Consider the following 15,834-nt stretch of genomic DNA (forward strand, 5'->3'; position numbering starts at 1 on the left):
AATGAAACAGAAATAGCATTCCTGCTATCTAAACCATCAGCTACAGTCATTTAAACTCAACAGCCAAACACACAAAAGCAACAACTACTCCCACATGCCTTTAGCTCAAGGTGTAACACCACATCCTCAGCCTGGCACATCTTAACGTTGCCTCTCCGCTACACACTCCTCCGTGCAGCCCCCGCTGAGTGAGCGGCTTAGACCCCTGCCACACAATGGAAGGCGACGGGGACCACGCACAGGCTTCACTGCAGTAGTAACACTTACACATGCAGTCACCTGCGGCCAGCACCGGGCAGCACACCCACATTTCGTGTCAGACAACCTTGCATTCGGCATAGGGCAGAGGGAACATGCACAGCATCCTTCTCGGAGGAGCAGCTTTACGGGCTGGGGATCACTGCCAGCTCACACCATCAATATACACAAAGAAAGCAGCCAGTGAGCACACATGTTAATCCATTATTATTTATTAGCTGTACAGCAGTATATTCTCCTTCCCAGCTTTCAAACCCCATTACATATTTTATAACAGTATTTTTCCCCATGTTGGCTTCCTAAAATAATGAAAAATATCACACAGTACAGCTAAGTACAAAAATGCATCAACCTAGAGTCTGATAGCTAAACTGATAGCTCTCTTAAAAGCGATACATAGAAGAAAAATTTGTTTGAAATCAGCAAGACTGAGGCTCTATAAAAAGCTTACATATTTTAACATGTGACAGTCCATATACAGGCATCATTTGTATTTCACATTATTCCTTTTTTGTCTTTATCAGAGATCCAAAATTGTATAATTACTGACCTATTAAATTTCCTGGCCCAGGTTGAGGGCTGCAGTGACCCACTTATAAATCACCACTTCTGCCTTAACATAGAATTCAAACACAAAATACAACTACAAGATAGAGCAAAGAAAATGTAGTCGTGAAATTATAACTCAAAAAGAAGGTTAATTATACATGTTTCAAATGCCAGTTTTGTGTGCTTCAAAACCAGATTTCACATGTGGGTTTCTCTTGTTCTGCAAGCAATAGTCTGGGTACGTCTCTTCTCTATGTCATTGGTTATCAACAGCTTTTCCAACATTTACACTCTATCAATTCTCATCACTTAGTCTGAAAGGAATTAAAATACTGGGGTTTATTTAAACTGCATTTTTGCATAACTCTTAATTAATGGAAAAAGATTAAAATGTAAAAAAAGTTATTTACAAGCTTGACCATTACAGAAATGCTTTGCAGAAAGCAAAGCATATTAAGGACATAAACCAGATGGAGCATGCCAAAACTACCGTGTGCAGCTGACTTGGAGAACCGGAGCTAGTCAGTGGGGAAAAGCAAAAAACATTTTAAAAGTCTAGAAACCTCCCAAGTCTGCATGTACAGTTAAAAACACTACTGAGAGAAGGAGGCTCGAGGACTCTGGGAACTGGAAGGGCAAGTCCGGAGCGGCTTACCACCTACTCTAGTCAAGGCTTCCACTTTTGTATATTAAAAGTTGGTGCATGTAAACATGGCCCTTGGACCAGCTTTACAATGCGGTTCAGAGCAACACTAAATCAAGCATCTCACAGGAAACCCTCAAGGACTCCGAAATATTTCCTAATGTTCCATGGTCCTGTAATGCTAACATAAAACAGCAAGTTCTAGTTAAATCACATTCTAACATCATTTTGAAATTTTATTTCCCAGTATGTTTGGTAAAATGGTCTAAAATGATGCATTTCCCAAAGCCAAGAAAAAAGATAAAAGGAAAAATAGATTTGAGCCGCTTAAACACAGCCCAGGCCAGTTCAGTGAGCCAGCATGGTCTTCCTCCATCACCGGTCCATCATGCTGAGAATCATCTCAGGAGTGAGGTCTCCATTGGGAGCTTCCACTACAGCAGGCTGAGCTTCCTCCTCTTCCTCTACTGTTTCCGCATCAGGTTCTTTCTTTACTTCAACTATAATATTTTCAATTTCGCCAGTGTTCTGGTCTTCAACCTGAATGATTGCTGCAGCTACAAGGGCAGAAACAGAGCGGGAGGAGGGAAACAACAGATTATTTTTTTCACTGGTTCCAGAGCTGGCCTGCACATCTCATCAGTTAACTTTTCAGTAGATACTCAAGACTTTCCGACGGCAAGGGAAGATGGGCCCACAGCTCACATTCCCACATTAGTGGGGAGTGATTCAACCAGCCTCATTCATCCAAGCATCTCCTTCCTTGCCCCTGTATGAAGATGTGCTACCCCTGCAGCAGTCCCAGTATGCCTTCTGAAATTAAGACATTATTCAAACAACCGATTTTGTAGAGTAATCAAACGAGATCACATCAATGTATGGGCGTAAGGCAAAACTTCAAATTCAGGGGAATCCCGTGATGCTAGCAACAAATTCCGCATACAATGATTCCACAGGCTGTAATTCTAAGAAGGCCACACTTGCAGCACTGAATAGGCAGGCAAGCCACTACCCCTTGAAGGAACAAGTCTGCCCATCCTGCTTTGTTCCTAGCATTTATTTGCTTAGACTTTGCACAGTTACCGCTGTCTATTCTTACAGAGAAAACTCTGCAGAGTTGCAACAATCTCTGCACTGATGCTATGCTCAAAACTACAGGCCTGAAGCACATTCGTACGTATGAAGCATACATACAGTGCCTATGTAGATCTGCAAAAGTCTACATAGGTAAGCATATCACAGCAACTGTACTACAGTTGCTTTACCAGGAACCATACGCTACTAGAGACGTAACTGGTGCAAAAAGCAGCAAGCAGTTTGCACATATATGAAATGGAATAATACTTAAAGAAAAAATAACATCCTCTCCTTTTAGTACAGTCTGAGGTGGCTACATTCTCTCATGACTAGGAAACCCTTGCAACAAACATCATGTAAAAGACGAGTTCTTAAAAAGTAGATAGTACTTGTCTCTACTTTGCTAAGTAAGCTCACTTGGGGGGGAGTAGCTTCCTACAAGAACTGCCAAATCCAAGGAAAAAGCAGTTCAAGCAAGCACTGTTAACATAAGCTTCAATTAGTGACTTACGCTGGGATTGTTTTGGTTGGGTGGCAGCTTTGCCTGGTGGTCTTCCTCTTCGTTTCTTACTGGGAGGTGGTGCAGGAGCCTCTTGTTCAACTTCTGGTTCAGCCTCAATTTCTACCGCTGTCTCCTCCTCATCTTCATTATCATCCAAATCTGGTTCAGCATTTTCCTCTGTAAGAAACACGGTACCAAGTTAGGTCTTCAGTTTAAACAAAAATGAAACACATCCATCTACAGGAACTGCCGTCAAATCTTCATCCAAAAAGAGTCAAATCTGACAAAAAAGGCAAACACGGCCTTTGTCAAGAAGCTGGTGGCAGAGGCTGTTAGTCTGTTACCCTCCTATTAGACAGAACAAGTTGTCCTTCAGAAAGCAAAAGGAAACATGGTCACATGAGGTCATGCAATAAAAGCTCCTCTGCACATCCACACAGGAACCCAGAGAGACAATGGCAGGAGTGGGACCAAATAATACACTGCTGGGCTACTTCCCAGGCCCATCAGAGGAGCTATTGGCCCATCTAAGTCCCACCTGCACAACTCAGAGGACCACCGGGGCACACAATGGAGGGGAACCCAAATCAACTTCTGAGGAACATCTTGTCCAGGCCACTTCCAGGAGAGCAATCAGCCCCAGCGGTGAAACCCACCACCATGAGTCACCAGGAACAGCTCTCCGGATGACCTTTCAGGCTAAGGGTATGGGGGAATTGCTGGCTAGGGGTGGGACACATGATGGGATGCAGGGGAAAGGCAGTTTTGGATCACAGAGGACTACTTACAGGGTACTTAGAGGCAGCGGCTGAGGTGATTTGGAGAGGATTGAGCATGGGGAAAATAGAGGGGCGAGAGGATAAAAGGGGCCAGGCACATGTAAACATCAGTAGCAGCCACTACAGTATCTCTATAAAATACCAGAACTCAAGAGGGATCCACAAGCAAGTTCCCTAGACCTCAAGAAACAGTAATGCCATACCTCAGTCCTTCTCTGTGAAGTATGTAGAAAACCAGGGTAGCAGCTCCCAGACACTGGTACTTAACGTCCAAGCCCTTCAAATCTCAAGTTGAATATGGAAGAACACCACAAAACTGGGGAGTTCTTAAGCATCACAGGTGAGCACAGGTCTGCAGACCACTCACCATGCTTTCCACAGCTATCAACATACCAACTAGTGACCAAAAGGATCTTCCCCAAGACCTCTCTTCAGAGGCAGGACAGGTCGAACGCAGTTTATTTGATGAGACCTTGTCAACTCAAAAGAATTTAAGATGGCACACCTCCTATTTACATCAACTCTTTGCACCTCACTGCGTTTTGGAGCCGATTCCAACCCAGCAGTTCACATTGCAGGCTGTGGTTTTTTTGAGACTTATGTTGTCACCTGAGCTTATTGTTGTTCTACATGTTATTCTTCAGAACACTCCTTAGATTTACTAGGTTCGCGCCACCAACGTGTTCAGAACGCCCCCGGGCAAAACCAAAGCAGACAAATAACAGCAGCAGATGTTGAACAGGGTAACGCTGTTTGGACAGCAAAATGATTACCCTCAGATTTGTAAGGGCGTCCACTGCATAAACCAGCAGCTTCACTCATGAACACAAGGGCTGTTGCCTAAGGCGTACTTCTGGTTATCTGGTTAAAGGGGGGCAAACCTCAAACAAACTGCCCCTTACATATATGTGCCTCTGTATACGCTGCGTTATTTTACACGGTCATGCAAGGAATACTCCCAAGCCAAATTTCTTTCATTTACTGGATTTCTCGGGTCCCACCTTTTACACCTTCTTTACTTCCCCCACCTCAACTCAATGCCTGTCAACTCACAGTCTGTCTAAAGTCGGGTAGACAGGCCAGATGGGAGACAAAATTATCGTTTGCTATTTGGTACTTTTCCCATTAGCACAAGACAAGTCTGTTTTGTCACAGCTTTGCTCACCATTTTTAGATATTTAGCAGTTGCCAAAAGTCACAAAACTGCAGATCTAGGGGTAAACACACTACTAAGTAAGGCAACTCTCCTGAGAATGCAGTTAGGACCTCTTTCTTACCCTGCTGAGCTCACACCAGTCAATTCTTCATGTTTATCAAATAACTCCCGAGGAAGTGAGCCCAGACTTGACAACTGCCCTGAGGCTGAAGGGACTCTCCCTGTCATAGTGTCTGAGCCACAATCACACAATGCTCATCATCAATTTACCTAAGAGGCATGACTTTGGACCAGCTTCCCCAAAAAACTGTTTTGAACCCAGACCATATCACCTAACTAAAGTTTGGGGTTTCAGAATGGGCTAAACTCCCACAAAAGCTACAAATCAGATATTAAAAACCCAGATACTCCAGAATCCCACATTTTTAATTACCTTCCATCAAGGCAGTTATTTTGCTCTGCCTCCACAATCTTTTCATATTTTAAATGAACAATTAGTTACACATGCTATGTTCAACTAACTTAGTTTTTTTTTCAAATATCTACACAAACATGAGTTTAAACACTTATTTCTGTAGAGGTTTTGCAGTCAGGTTTGCACATACCATTTGACTATACTTGTCTTCTAAAACATGCTGCCACATAAGGATTTCAGATACACATTCTCTAGCCAAAATGATCTCTGTTCTCCCAAGCAACACCCCTTGATTAATTACATAAAGCACTCCAGATAAAAGACTGATCAGCAACATTGCTTTTGCAGAATCATCTTTGAACTGGTTGGTCTCGAGGCTCTGCTTGGATTTTCCTGCTAAAGATATAACCAAGTTTTCCCTCTGCCAGGAGGGAGGACCCTGGCTGAGTTTCTCCTTCACAAAGAGTCCTGCGGCGAGGGCGATGGCTACAGACAGTAGCCACCCTATTAAAAATTGCACCTAACCCATCCTCTGGCGCACTGTCCGGCAGGTCAGAGCCCCCTGCCCCCAAAGCCGTCCCCTAATACCAACACACGTGCAAACACACCTGTGAAGTGGAAGACATCACCAGCTCCTCCACCCTTTGTCTCAGCAGGCCCTTCCCCACAGGCCGCAGATGGCCAGCACCACCTCTACCGTTCTCCCAGGTGCCGCCAGCCGTCCCCCACAGAGGCAGCCCAGCCTTCCAGCAGCTGGGTGTCTGGACATGCCACATGATGATACCCAGCAGCAGCGAAGCCAGAGCAGGTACCACTTCATGCAGCGCGTCACAGACACACGCAGCTGCTTTTGGGACACTGAAAACATGACCAGACAACATCACAGAGAACAAACAGGACAGGAGCTGCACAGCCTAGGCAAGGTGTGGCAGACTGGGGTTTTTTCAGCAACTCTGTCTTGGAAAAGGCCCAGGACAGCAGGATCCATACTGTCCTCACCTCTGCACTTGGCCATGTACTACCGTTTTATGCTTGCCAACGAGATAAAAGCCTTGCAAGAGCCAGAACAAACCTGCAGAATGGGCAAACTACCAGCTAACGCAGTGAGTCACCAGCCCGTTAATCCTCAGCACATACTGAGCTGTTTCTTACCACTATCAGAGGAATCTTCTTTCTTAGTCCGCATCTTTCTCTTCCGGCCACGCTTGCCCTTCTTTGTCTCTCCTCCATTCTCTCCTTCCCCACCATCTAGGCCAGAGCAGTTATCAGCATGTCTGGCCATTGTGTTCTACTCGGTGGAAGATCAAAAACATAAGAAAAAATACAACATGCATTGAATTCAAGAACAGACGTTCTGGCTCTAGTTTCAAACGTGCTTTTGGTAACAAGGCTTTTTTTTTTTTCCAAGGAAGACTATTTAGGGGAAATGGGTAAACCATTAATTTATTCATGAAGTTGTATTTTCACATTGCTCATGATGTCGACACTAACAGATGCCAGTACTAATTCTGAATTATACCAGGTCTCCCCCTCTTCTCTTTTCCTCTCGGAAAGATGTGTCCTGTTTAAAAGATCAGTATAGTGCCCTGTACCCCACCCACCTTTCCTTTTGGGTAAACGTATTCCCTTCCCCTCGGTTAGAAGCCTCATTCCACCCCAAAACCCCACAATTCAAGACAGTGTACTCTCTTACCCTGCGAGTGAATGTTTTGCCACACTTGGAGCACACAAAGGCAGCAGGGACAAAGTTGGGATCGTGATACCGTTTGAAGTGCATATCAAGAAGCTGTTTCTGACGGAAGGTTTTATCACAATGGCTACAGGCATAAGGCTTTTCTCCAGTATGGGTCCGTTTATGCATGACCATGTGCCGCTCCTGACAGGGACAAGCAAGACAGGAAAAGCTGAGAACTCAGACATATGGATACAGAAGAGTGAATTTCAGCTAAGAGGAGGCCAAAACTTTAACCTTAATATCAAGGAAGGGATGATTCTGCAGGAACGCAAGAAATTCTGGATTGTGGCACAATTCAGTCCCAGCTACTTCCCTTCTAGATGGACTCATGCCTTTGTCAACAGATACATCAAGATACAACTTAGATCGTGCTTCTCTACAGGGGAGCACTACACCAACAAGCAAAGGCCACTGAACCTTCCTTCACACCCTTCAAAAGATTCAGAGATCTGATTTCATCTTGAAAGCTGGTCAAACATGACGGATTAAGTTTCCACCTTATATTTTTAGCTCCTGTTCTAAACACTATTAGGGGGTGCCAGTCCCACCAGCATACCTGTCTGCATGCATAATCGCACTGGTCACACTTGAAGCGCTTCTCATTCTTGTGAGACTTTTGATGCTGTATGAGGGCATACCGCTCATGAAACACAGCGTCACAATAGCGACACTTCTTGCCCTGTTCGATGTAGGAATGCTGCTTTCGCAAATGGACACCTAGGAACAACAGAATCAAAGGCTTTAATCACCATGGTTTTCCAAGCATGACAGACTAGACCCCTTAGCTATCTTCCCTCTACACACTCTTGAACTCAAGCCAGGAAAGTAAAATAGTTAATCTAGGATTCAACTAAAAACCAAAAAGACTCATAAATAAAAGCAACCCGAACAAGTTCTAGACAGAAAGGTCTTGCACAAAAACACCATCAAGTGTTTTCCATGGAATTCTAGATTTGGTCATAAGTTGCAATCTGTGCTGATACAACTGCATTTGATAACATATGACTGTCATAATAAAGGATCTGGTGGACCGTTATGTTCAAGACTACTCCAAATTGCCTGGATACAACCAGAAGCTAGGTAATACACTGTAGAAACAGTATTTTCTGCAGGATTAGAAGTCAGAGTGACAGGGCTAGAAGGCAACAGGGATACCAGCAGATAATCCCCAACAGAGGTTCTAGTCACTTCTTTAAAATCCTCCAACTAAAAACACATCACAGCTGCATGAGGTAGCTTAGGGTAGATTAGAGTATTAATAGAAGAAAAATTCTTCATAATGACACGTTTTCCTCCGTTGTAAACCAGCCTGTTTGCTCCTTACATCAGCTGACTGCCATCCTCTCAAACTGCCTCTCACTGTAGCACTCTACGCTCGTCTTTACTGGAAGGAAGCCTGCCTTCCCATTACTTGGGTGATATTCTGTTTATAGACAGAAAGTTCTGCTAAATCGTGGGTTCTTCCTTCTCCTCAGCTGCTCTGGGCACGATACTATCTTTCATCTTCTCGTAGAATATAAAAAAGCTTGCCTGCCAGAATCACACTGCGTACTGCTCACCAGATCAAGACTTTCCCACTGCAAGGACTCAGGGCTTTTGTGACAACTCAGTCTCTCCTACTCTGCCTGCAGCACACAGCTCCACATCCTGAAAACTAAATTATTTCATCTAATTCAAACCTTTAGCTTGATGAAAATATCTCTGCATGAAACTCAATAGCCTCCAACGTGCAAGCAAAGTCACCTTTCAGTTTTTGAGGTGCCAATCCATATACAGCTGTAACCTCAGCCCAAGCTTGATAAATGCCTTGCATCTATGGGCCTGAAAACAGTAACTTGCTTCATATGCTTGGACAACATGCTACATTTTCAAATAATGAAAAGAAACAAAAAATTCTTATAGTTTGCAGCAGCTATTGTAAGCGAACAGTGTGTATATACCGGGTACACATCTAAGCCTGTGCCTCATGTCACACAGGTACCAGAAGCATTAGGTTAAGAGACAGCAGTTGGGTTATATGAACTCTAATTCTCATAAGTGTTTTGTAGAATCTTCACCAAACGGCCACTTTTGTGAAATACATACCCAAGTCGCTCTTTCTTGCTATAACAGTATCACAGTGAGGACAGTGAAATTTGGCCACATTCTCTGTGTGCTTCTGCAAAATGTGCATCTTCATGGTACCACTCTGAGTGAAGCGAGCATGGCAGATGTAACATTCATATGGCTTCTCTCCTTCAGTAACAGAAGGAAAAAAATAGCACAAGTGCTTTTGTTAAAAAGAAATCTCACCAAGAAGCCTCAAACAGAACAACCTCCCAGAAACTTGCAACAGACAGCTAGTTGATAGAAACTGTAACTAAAAAGCGCTCAATAACGTCCCTTCGTCTATAAGTTTTAGCTCCAGTACACATCCTTCTACAAAAAGACCTGAGTTCAACCTTTAGGCAAACAAGTTAAATTATTATACTTACTCTGAGAAATGCATGAAAGACCTACGTGCAGGCTGCCAGAAAACAGCAAGCGGCATCAGATTTTTTGAGGGGCCAGGATTCTGAATGCTCATGCATACATGCAAGGGCATTCCCCCCCCCCCTTCAGTTTTAGCAACACGATTCATTTACCCAGTACACTGCACACCAGTAACATCCCGTGCTAAAACCATCTTGACTTCTACTGAAGAAAAAATTTAGGATCTTTATGAACTAGCATACATGAGATGGTTTTGCAACTACATTCAAGCATGAACTGTAAATGGTTACAATCTTCAACTGGAAGTGGAACACTCATAACGGAAGTTTCTTCTGTTCATACCACAAGTGCATATATTTTATCATGTCACAGACTGGAAATCTGAATCCTCCAAGCTCGTATCTCAGTGCGGCAATTACTATCAGCTTATGAATTTACTAGCGCTAACAAATCATGGTGCATTCTCTTCAGCTACAGACTTTAAAAAGGTTTTATATTAAACTACAAAATAGCATTTCTTTTGCTGTTTAAGTGTTGGCACACATTGTGTGCAGCCTCAGCACTCTGACACTAAAATGTAAACACCACACTAACAAAATATGGAATCAATACCAGAGTGGGTCCTCATGTGTCTCTTCAGTTTGTAGGTATCCCTGCTGGCATAGCTGCACAAGCTGCACTGGAACGGACGCTCTCCGGTGTGAGAACGTATGTGGCGTTTCAATTTGCTAACCTGGCAGGCAAAAGCAAGACTGAAGTTAGCATAGATGGAGCAGGTCAGATTGCCAAAAGTATAAAGAATCAGTCAAGAGTTTAAGGTAGTCTGTTATTTTTATCTTGCCACTAGACCAAGTAAGCGTGTTTCAATGCCATTCTCACACTGCCCACAGCCACTCGCTCCTGCCCACTCCACTCCACCTCCCAACCTCATTCCCAGTCCTGCTTGAAGCATGTTCCCACGCTCAGTGCAGCCTGACTTAATGTCCTGTGCTCACCTCAGCATCTGAAGACATGCTAAAATCTGAAAGTACTCTGGAAACACCCAAGAAAGTGTTCTGGGAAAGCACGCACCCAAAGAACATTGAGGGGGTTAGCATGCCACGTACAGTACCTCTTTCTCCATAGGGTGCTTTCTTGGGTCCTCTCCAGTTACTCTGAGAGGTAAGATAAATCAATTTCTTACCAAGAACGACAGAATTCTTGGCCTCCAATCAACAGGGTGACTTAATTCCTTTCCTCTCCTGCTTTTATTTAGAAGGTACAAACCCAGCTCAAAGGTCAGCAAGAACACAAATGTTAAGGCACTTTCTACTTCAGCCTGACCACACCGCTTAATTACCAACCTATGTCTACAAAACGCAGCAAGAGCTCACATAAGGACCAACTTGATTATTCTTTCCTAATTCATACTATGAAAACCACTGCAACACAATTTATTCAGCATTCAAACCACAGGACCTGGAATTACAGCACTGCAGTCACAGCATGGCTAGGAAAAAAGCTCACAGCCCCTACTCAAGCTCTCCTACTGTAGCCTTCTTCCACTGCAGACATCCTTTTTTTTTTTTAAATTATGTTGCTTATCACCTTGCTCAAATTTCCAATCACAATATAAAAGCTGTTACTTATGCACCAGGACAATATTGCATAGGGGACAGCGTTCAAGGAAGCTTAATCTGCTCAAGCAAATTAGACAATCACCCAGTATTAGCAAAACTGCTTTTCACCAATACTGAGGCAAAGGCTCATTAGTTTTGGCTACAGTCACCTTAATGGCATAAACAGACAGTGTGCAGGATGCACATTTCTAAAGTGGGAGGGTGCCTCTTGTCTGAAGGTACGCCCTACTGCAGTATGAGGTGGCTGCTCCCTTCAACATGGAGCACACTACAGTTCCTGCAACCATCTTAAAGGCCAAATAATTTAAGACACAACGACAACACTGCTATCTCCAAAGCGGAAGTGGGCATCACCTAGGATTTCTATGCATAAATGCTCTCAAACTGTTTTCTCATTAACTGAGGAAACCCCAGAGCAGACCTGGTTTATAACTTTTTTTGCTCAGAGCCTCTTAAACAACTGGGCAAAGAGGAAATGTCTAAGAGCAGTTTATAAGAGATGTTGAACAAGCTTTGAGGCATGCAAGGAAGCATTCAGCACTGTAACAATTAACCAACATACCTCCACACTAGCATAATCACACATTGAACATTTGAATGGTTTCTCATGGGTATGTTTGTAGCGGCGATGCCGAACCAACTCTCCGCTGGTCACGAAGGCCATGTCACAGTCCGGGCACTTGTGAGGGCGAGTACCTAATTGTTCGCAGTGAAACAGGAAGATGATGACTTTGATTTAGTGTCAAAAGAAAATACAGGACAGAATTTTTGTGGTGGTTTGTTGGTTGTTTTTTTTTTTAATTAAAGCGAATCAGCCACATTGCTTGTATGTTGTGAAAGTTTAGGTCAGCAAATAATACCCAAGAGTCTGAGCTTTTGTGTAACTAATGGATTGAAGATCTTAGAGAATTAGTATCCTATCAGCAAGGAAACTGACTCCATTGTTTTTGTATCAGTTGGTCATTTACAAATTTCAAATCACCCAGTCAGACATAACAGAAGTACATAGAGAAAACAAGGGATATGAATTACACTTTTTGGCAGAAAAGTCACAACAAGCTTAAGTCTAATTACAGTTCAACTATCCATAGTTTTATACCAGAAAATCAGTAAGAAGCACAGAAACATGCTACAGTTCCTAGTCATGCCCAAGACAAATCGAATATTTCTGTAACTTCAGGTAATTTCACATCAAGCCCAAGAACAGTTTTATCCCTGTACACAGGACAAGCTGCGCACCTACCTGACCAGGCAGAAAGCTGCATTTGTATGAGAAACAAACAGCAGCACTGCACAGTTTCTCTCTTTTTAGTTTGTTCCATAAGAATTAGATTTAAGATAGATCCATCGTGGGTTTACTTCTGTTCTAACAACAGAGCAGATCCTTGAAAAGCCATGTACGCAAAAGCAAGAGTACCTGTGTGAGTGTTGAGGTGGTTCCTCAGCAACGTGACTGTCCGGAAAGCCCTGCCACAGAGATGGCACTTATGTGGTCTCTCATCAGTGTGGCTTTTCATGTGGCGGTCCAAGTTGGAACGACGCGGACAAGTGTAACTGCACAGTTCACACTGGAATGTCTTCTTTACACCTAGGCATGAAGAAAATAATCTTAATTCTTCACAGTACTGTGGTCTACTGCATAATGTAAGAGAGCAGCAGGGAAAAGGAAAGATTCTTGGGGACTTAACTACTACAAGGAACCATCATAGAATATCTGAAGTTGGAAGTGACCCATGCACCATGAAATCCAACTGCATATACTTAGGAACAGTCATTGCCTATGGCTGGCTTGCATTCAAGTTTTATTAGTATGCCAGCACTCAATGTTCCTTCTCCACTCTAAAAACAGTTCCTTAACTTACAGTTTTAAGAAAAATAAAACATACCTATCGCTGTATTTTGCACCACCTACCTTACCCAGCAACTGGTTAGGAAAAAAGCCACAGAACTAATTATACTGTTGGTTCCTGATGTAAACCATGTGTGCACAAACTCTTACGTCAGTATTACAGCAGAGAGAAGAATATTTTCAGCTGTAGTTATATGGGAATACCAATACCACAGCATCATGCTCGAGAAAAATGAGCCCCTTATATAACCTGGATGGAGGAGCTAGGAGGTTCACCCAAGAAACAGAGCTCAGCGCTGTTATACAAAGAGTAAATGACACTGGGCGTGCCTGCTTTCCTCCCACTTGCATCTACCCAGTCACTTCAATCATACTGCAATCACATCCCACCATAACACACACATTTTCAAAACCCACTTGCCGCTAGGGAGCTTACCTTTCTTTTTAATTTTTGTTGGTTTAGGTGGCTTCATGTTGCCCACCACCTTTTCTGCATTGACCTCAGACAACAAACCCTCCTGCTGCTCCTCTTCAAAGTCATACACTGAGACATCCACATCTTTGCCTTCCTCAGTATAGCGAAGCTTACTCTTTTTGTTTTTCTTTGTTTTTTTGGCTGGTGGCTGATAGTCTGGATCTTTTTGCCAGTTGGGATCTTCCTGTGGCTGAAGTTCACCTTGCTCCAGTGTCTCCACCTCACCATTTGCACCCACTTTCACTACTTGGAAGCCTTCTGGTAAAGGGAGGGTATGACAGATCATGGGCTCTCCCTCTTGCAGGCCTCCTTTGGAAACCTCATTTTCATAAGCTCCCTGAAGTTCTTCCACAGACGTGGTAGCAACAGGTACAGTCACTGGTACAGGTACTTGGACCAGCTGAAGCTCACCAAGGTTTATAGGCTGCTCTTCCATATTAACAACCTGAAGTGTTATGATCTGTGTGTCATCCACTGTAGCCTCTGTTTCTTGAGGCACTGCACCTTCCATTACTTCAGTCTTCATCTGAAGAAGAGTTGGATCCAGCTGTTCCATCATCACCATCTGCACACTACTGTTGACATCCTGTACTACTTCACCTCCATCTGCCTGGTTTGGTGCTATGTGACAAGCATCGTCCTCCTGCCCACCTTCACGGCGTCTTTGATAGGTTTTTCTCTCTTTCCCTTTAATAAAAGTTTCTGATTCCTCCACAATAGCTTCGACTGCCTCACCTTCCATTTCACCTTCCTGCTGTGAAAACAAAGAGAATGAATGCTGCTCACCATCCAACATATTTTAACCATCGCACATACCCCCCCAGAGGGAGAAGAGGCCTAAATGAAAACAACCAGCTCAACAGTGGCAACATGCCGCTGCCCTTCAGAAACCAGGATCTGAGAACCACAGGTCTCCACTAGCCTATCGCCACTGCAAACCCGGGCAATCACAGAATGCTGCCTGAAGGGAGACAACTGTACTGGTTTCTTGGAAAGGAAGGAAAGCAAGGAAGAGAAATTAAGTGATATGCATGTTCCCGTCTCTCAAAGACCACAGATCCCACAGGCAAGACATACAGCAGCACTACTCCTTACTGAGCTTAATTAGTCACTTCACATAGCTTACCAATATCAGAGGCAGTCCTAGGCTATATATTTTAAAGGTACAAAAATAACATGTTGTTAAAAGTAAAAAGCCAACCTTAAAGAAAGTATTACATTTGAGAACTGCAGAACTCTTCCAGAAAGAAAAAGCACTAAGAATTGAACACAAGAAATTAATCCTCACTTGTTTCATGTCAAACAAACAACTATTTCCTAGATGTTTAAACTTCTCTGAACAACAAAAAGAAAAAGGGCACGATCAAGTTAAGTGTATTTTGTGTATGCAGCCTGGACCTCAACTCCTGCTCCCACTGCTGGGCACCGCCTGGCCCCAAGCAGAGCAGAGGGTGATGCATGGTGCCCTCTCTGGGCCGAAGGAGCTGCAGTGGGCAGACAAGGCTCAGGTCAAAATTTTACTTAAACTTAAAATGATGTGGACTCAGCTGGTGTGCTCTGATGATTTCTCATGGTACCTGGGTTAAATTTATCCACACAGTCATAAGCAAACAATACCAAAGATCAGTATTTTTGTGGGCCTTAACTGTAATTCTGAGAAGAGATCCACACAAGCATAACATTGAGATTTTCTTCCTCCTCAGACCGTTCAGCATTATTCTCTGCGGCCAGGGTAAAATATGAAATTCCTGCGTACTTGCTCTGCAGGAAGGTTGTTTCAAGACTAGTAATAGCTAAAAGAAGTTATCACTTTGTAGCTGTCTTTTCCCCCAAATGAAAATAGTGAAAATCATAGTAAAGGAGTATTTCGTAATTCTACTGCTGTTTCAAGTGGTTTACTTTGGGAAAATGAAATCAGACTCCACAACCATGTCAAATACATTCCCTGCATCAAGATACAATTTATTATATCCCTCACTGAAGTGTTAAAAAGGTACCAAGGTCAATTTTACTGCTGAAACAAGTAACAACAATGCCAGTTTACTCGCTAAGCGTGTGATAAAAGTTCTGATTCAAATTCCAGATTTGGTAAGAGGCTGCCGCATTTTCCTATTCAACTGACTAGCCCCTCAGGACTAGCTAACGGAATGTATTTAACCTGTCTTGTGAACTCAACACCTAAATCTCACACCATAATACTTTCAAGTATCCACACTTGATCTTGCATACTCATTTTTGAAATACACAGGCTTACATACAGAAGCGTGAAACAGCTGTCAGTCTTCATTAGCTTCAAGAATCACAA

At 43.2% G+C, this 15,834-nt stretch overlaps 1 protein-coding gene across 24 annotated transcripts in view; it reads right to left on the bottom strand.

Annotated features, from left to right (window-relative positions):
* Positions 1–452: 452 nt before the first annotated feature.
* Positions 453–15,834, bottom strand: part of CTCF (CCCTC-binding factor) — a 36,661-nt gene continuing 21,279 nt past the window's right edge. For 18 of the 24 annotated variants that reach the window (XM_056360709.1, XM_056360699.1, XM_056360694.1 and 15 more), the window contains 10 exons: positions 13,491–14,283; positions 12,623–12,793; positions 11,768–11,901; positions 10,199–10,319; positions 9,200–9,349; positions 7,671–7,831; positions 7,073–7,255; positions 6,532–6,667; positions 3,039–3,206; positions 453–2,007 (listed from right to left, as the gene is read on the bottom strand). In XM_056360709.1, coding sequence (XP_056216684.1) covers positions 1,826–2,007; positions 3,039–3,206; positions 6,532–6,667; positions 7,073–7,255; positions 7,671–7,831; positions 9,200–9,349; positions 10,199–10,319; positions 11,768–11,901; positions 12,623–12,793; positions 13,491–14,271 — 2,187 coding nt within the window. In that variant the 5' untranslated portion in view covers positions 14,272–14,283 and the 3' untranslated portion in view covers positions 453–1,825. The remainder of the gene's footprint in view (positions 2,008–3,038; positions 3,207–6,531; positions 6,668–7,072; positions 7,256–7,670; positions 7,832–9,199; positions 9,350–10,198; positions 10,320–11,767; positions 11,902–12,622; positions 12,794–13,490; positions 14,284–15,834) is intronic. The other 6 variants (XM_056360707.1, XM_056360705.1, XM_056360702.1 and 3 more) reach the window with 1 other exon arrangement.

The sequence above is a fragment of the Falco biarmicus genome, chromosome 15 (assembly GCF_023638135.1).
Source record: "Falco biarmicus isolate bFalBia1 chromosome 15, bFalBia1.pri, whole genome shotgun sequence".
Taxonomy (NCBI): domain Eukaryota; kingdom Metazoa; phylum Chordata; class Aves; order Falconiformes; family Falconidae; genus Falco; species Falco biarmicus.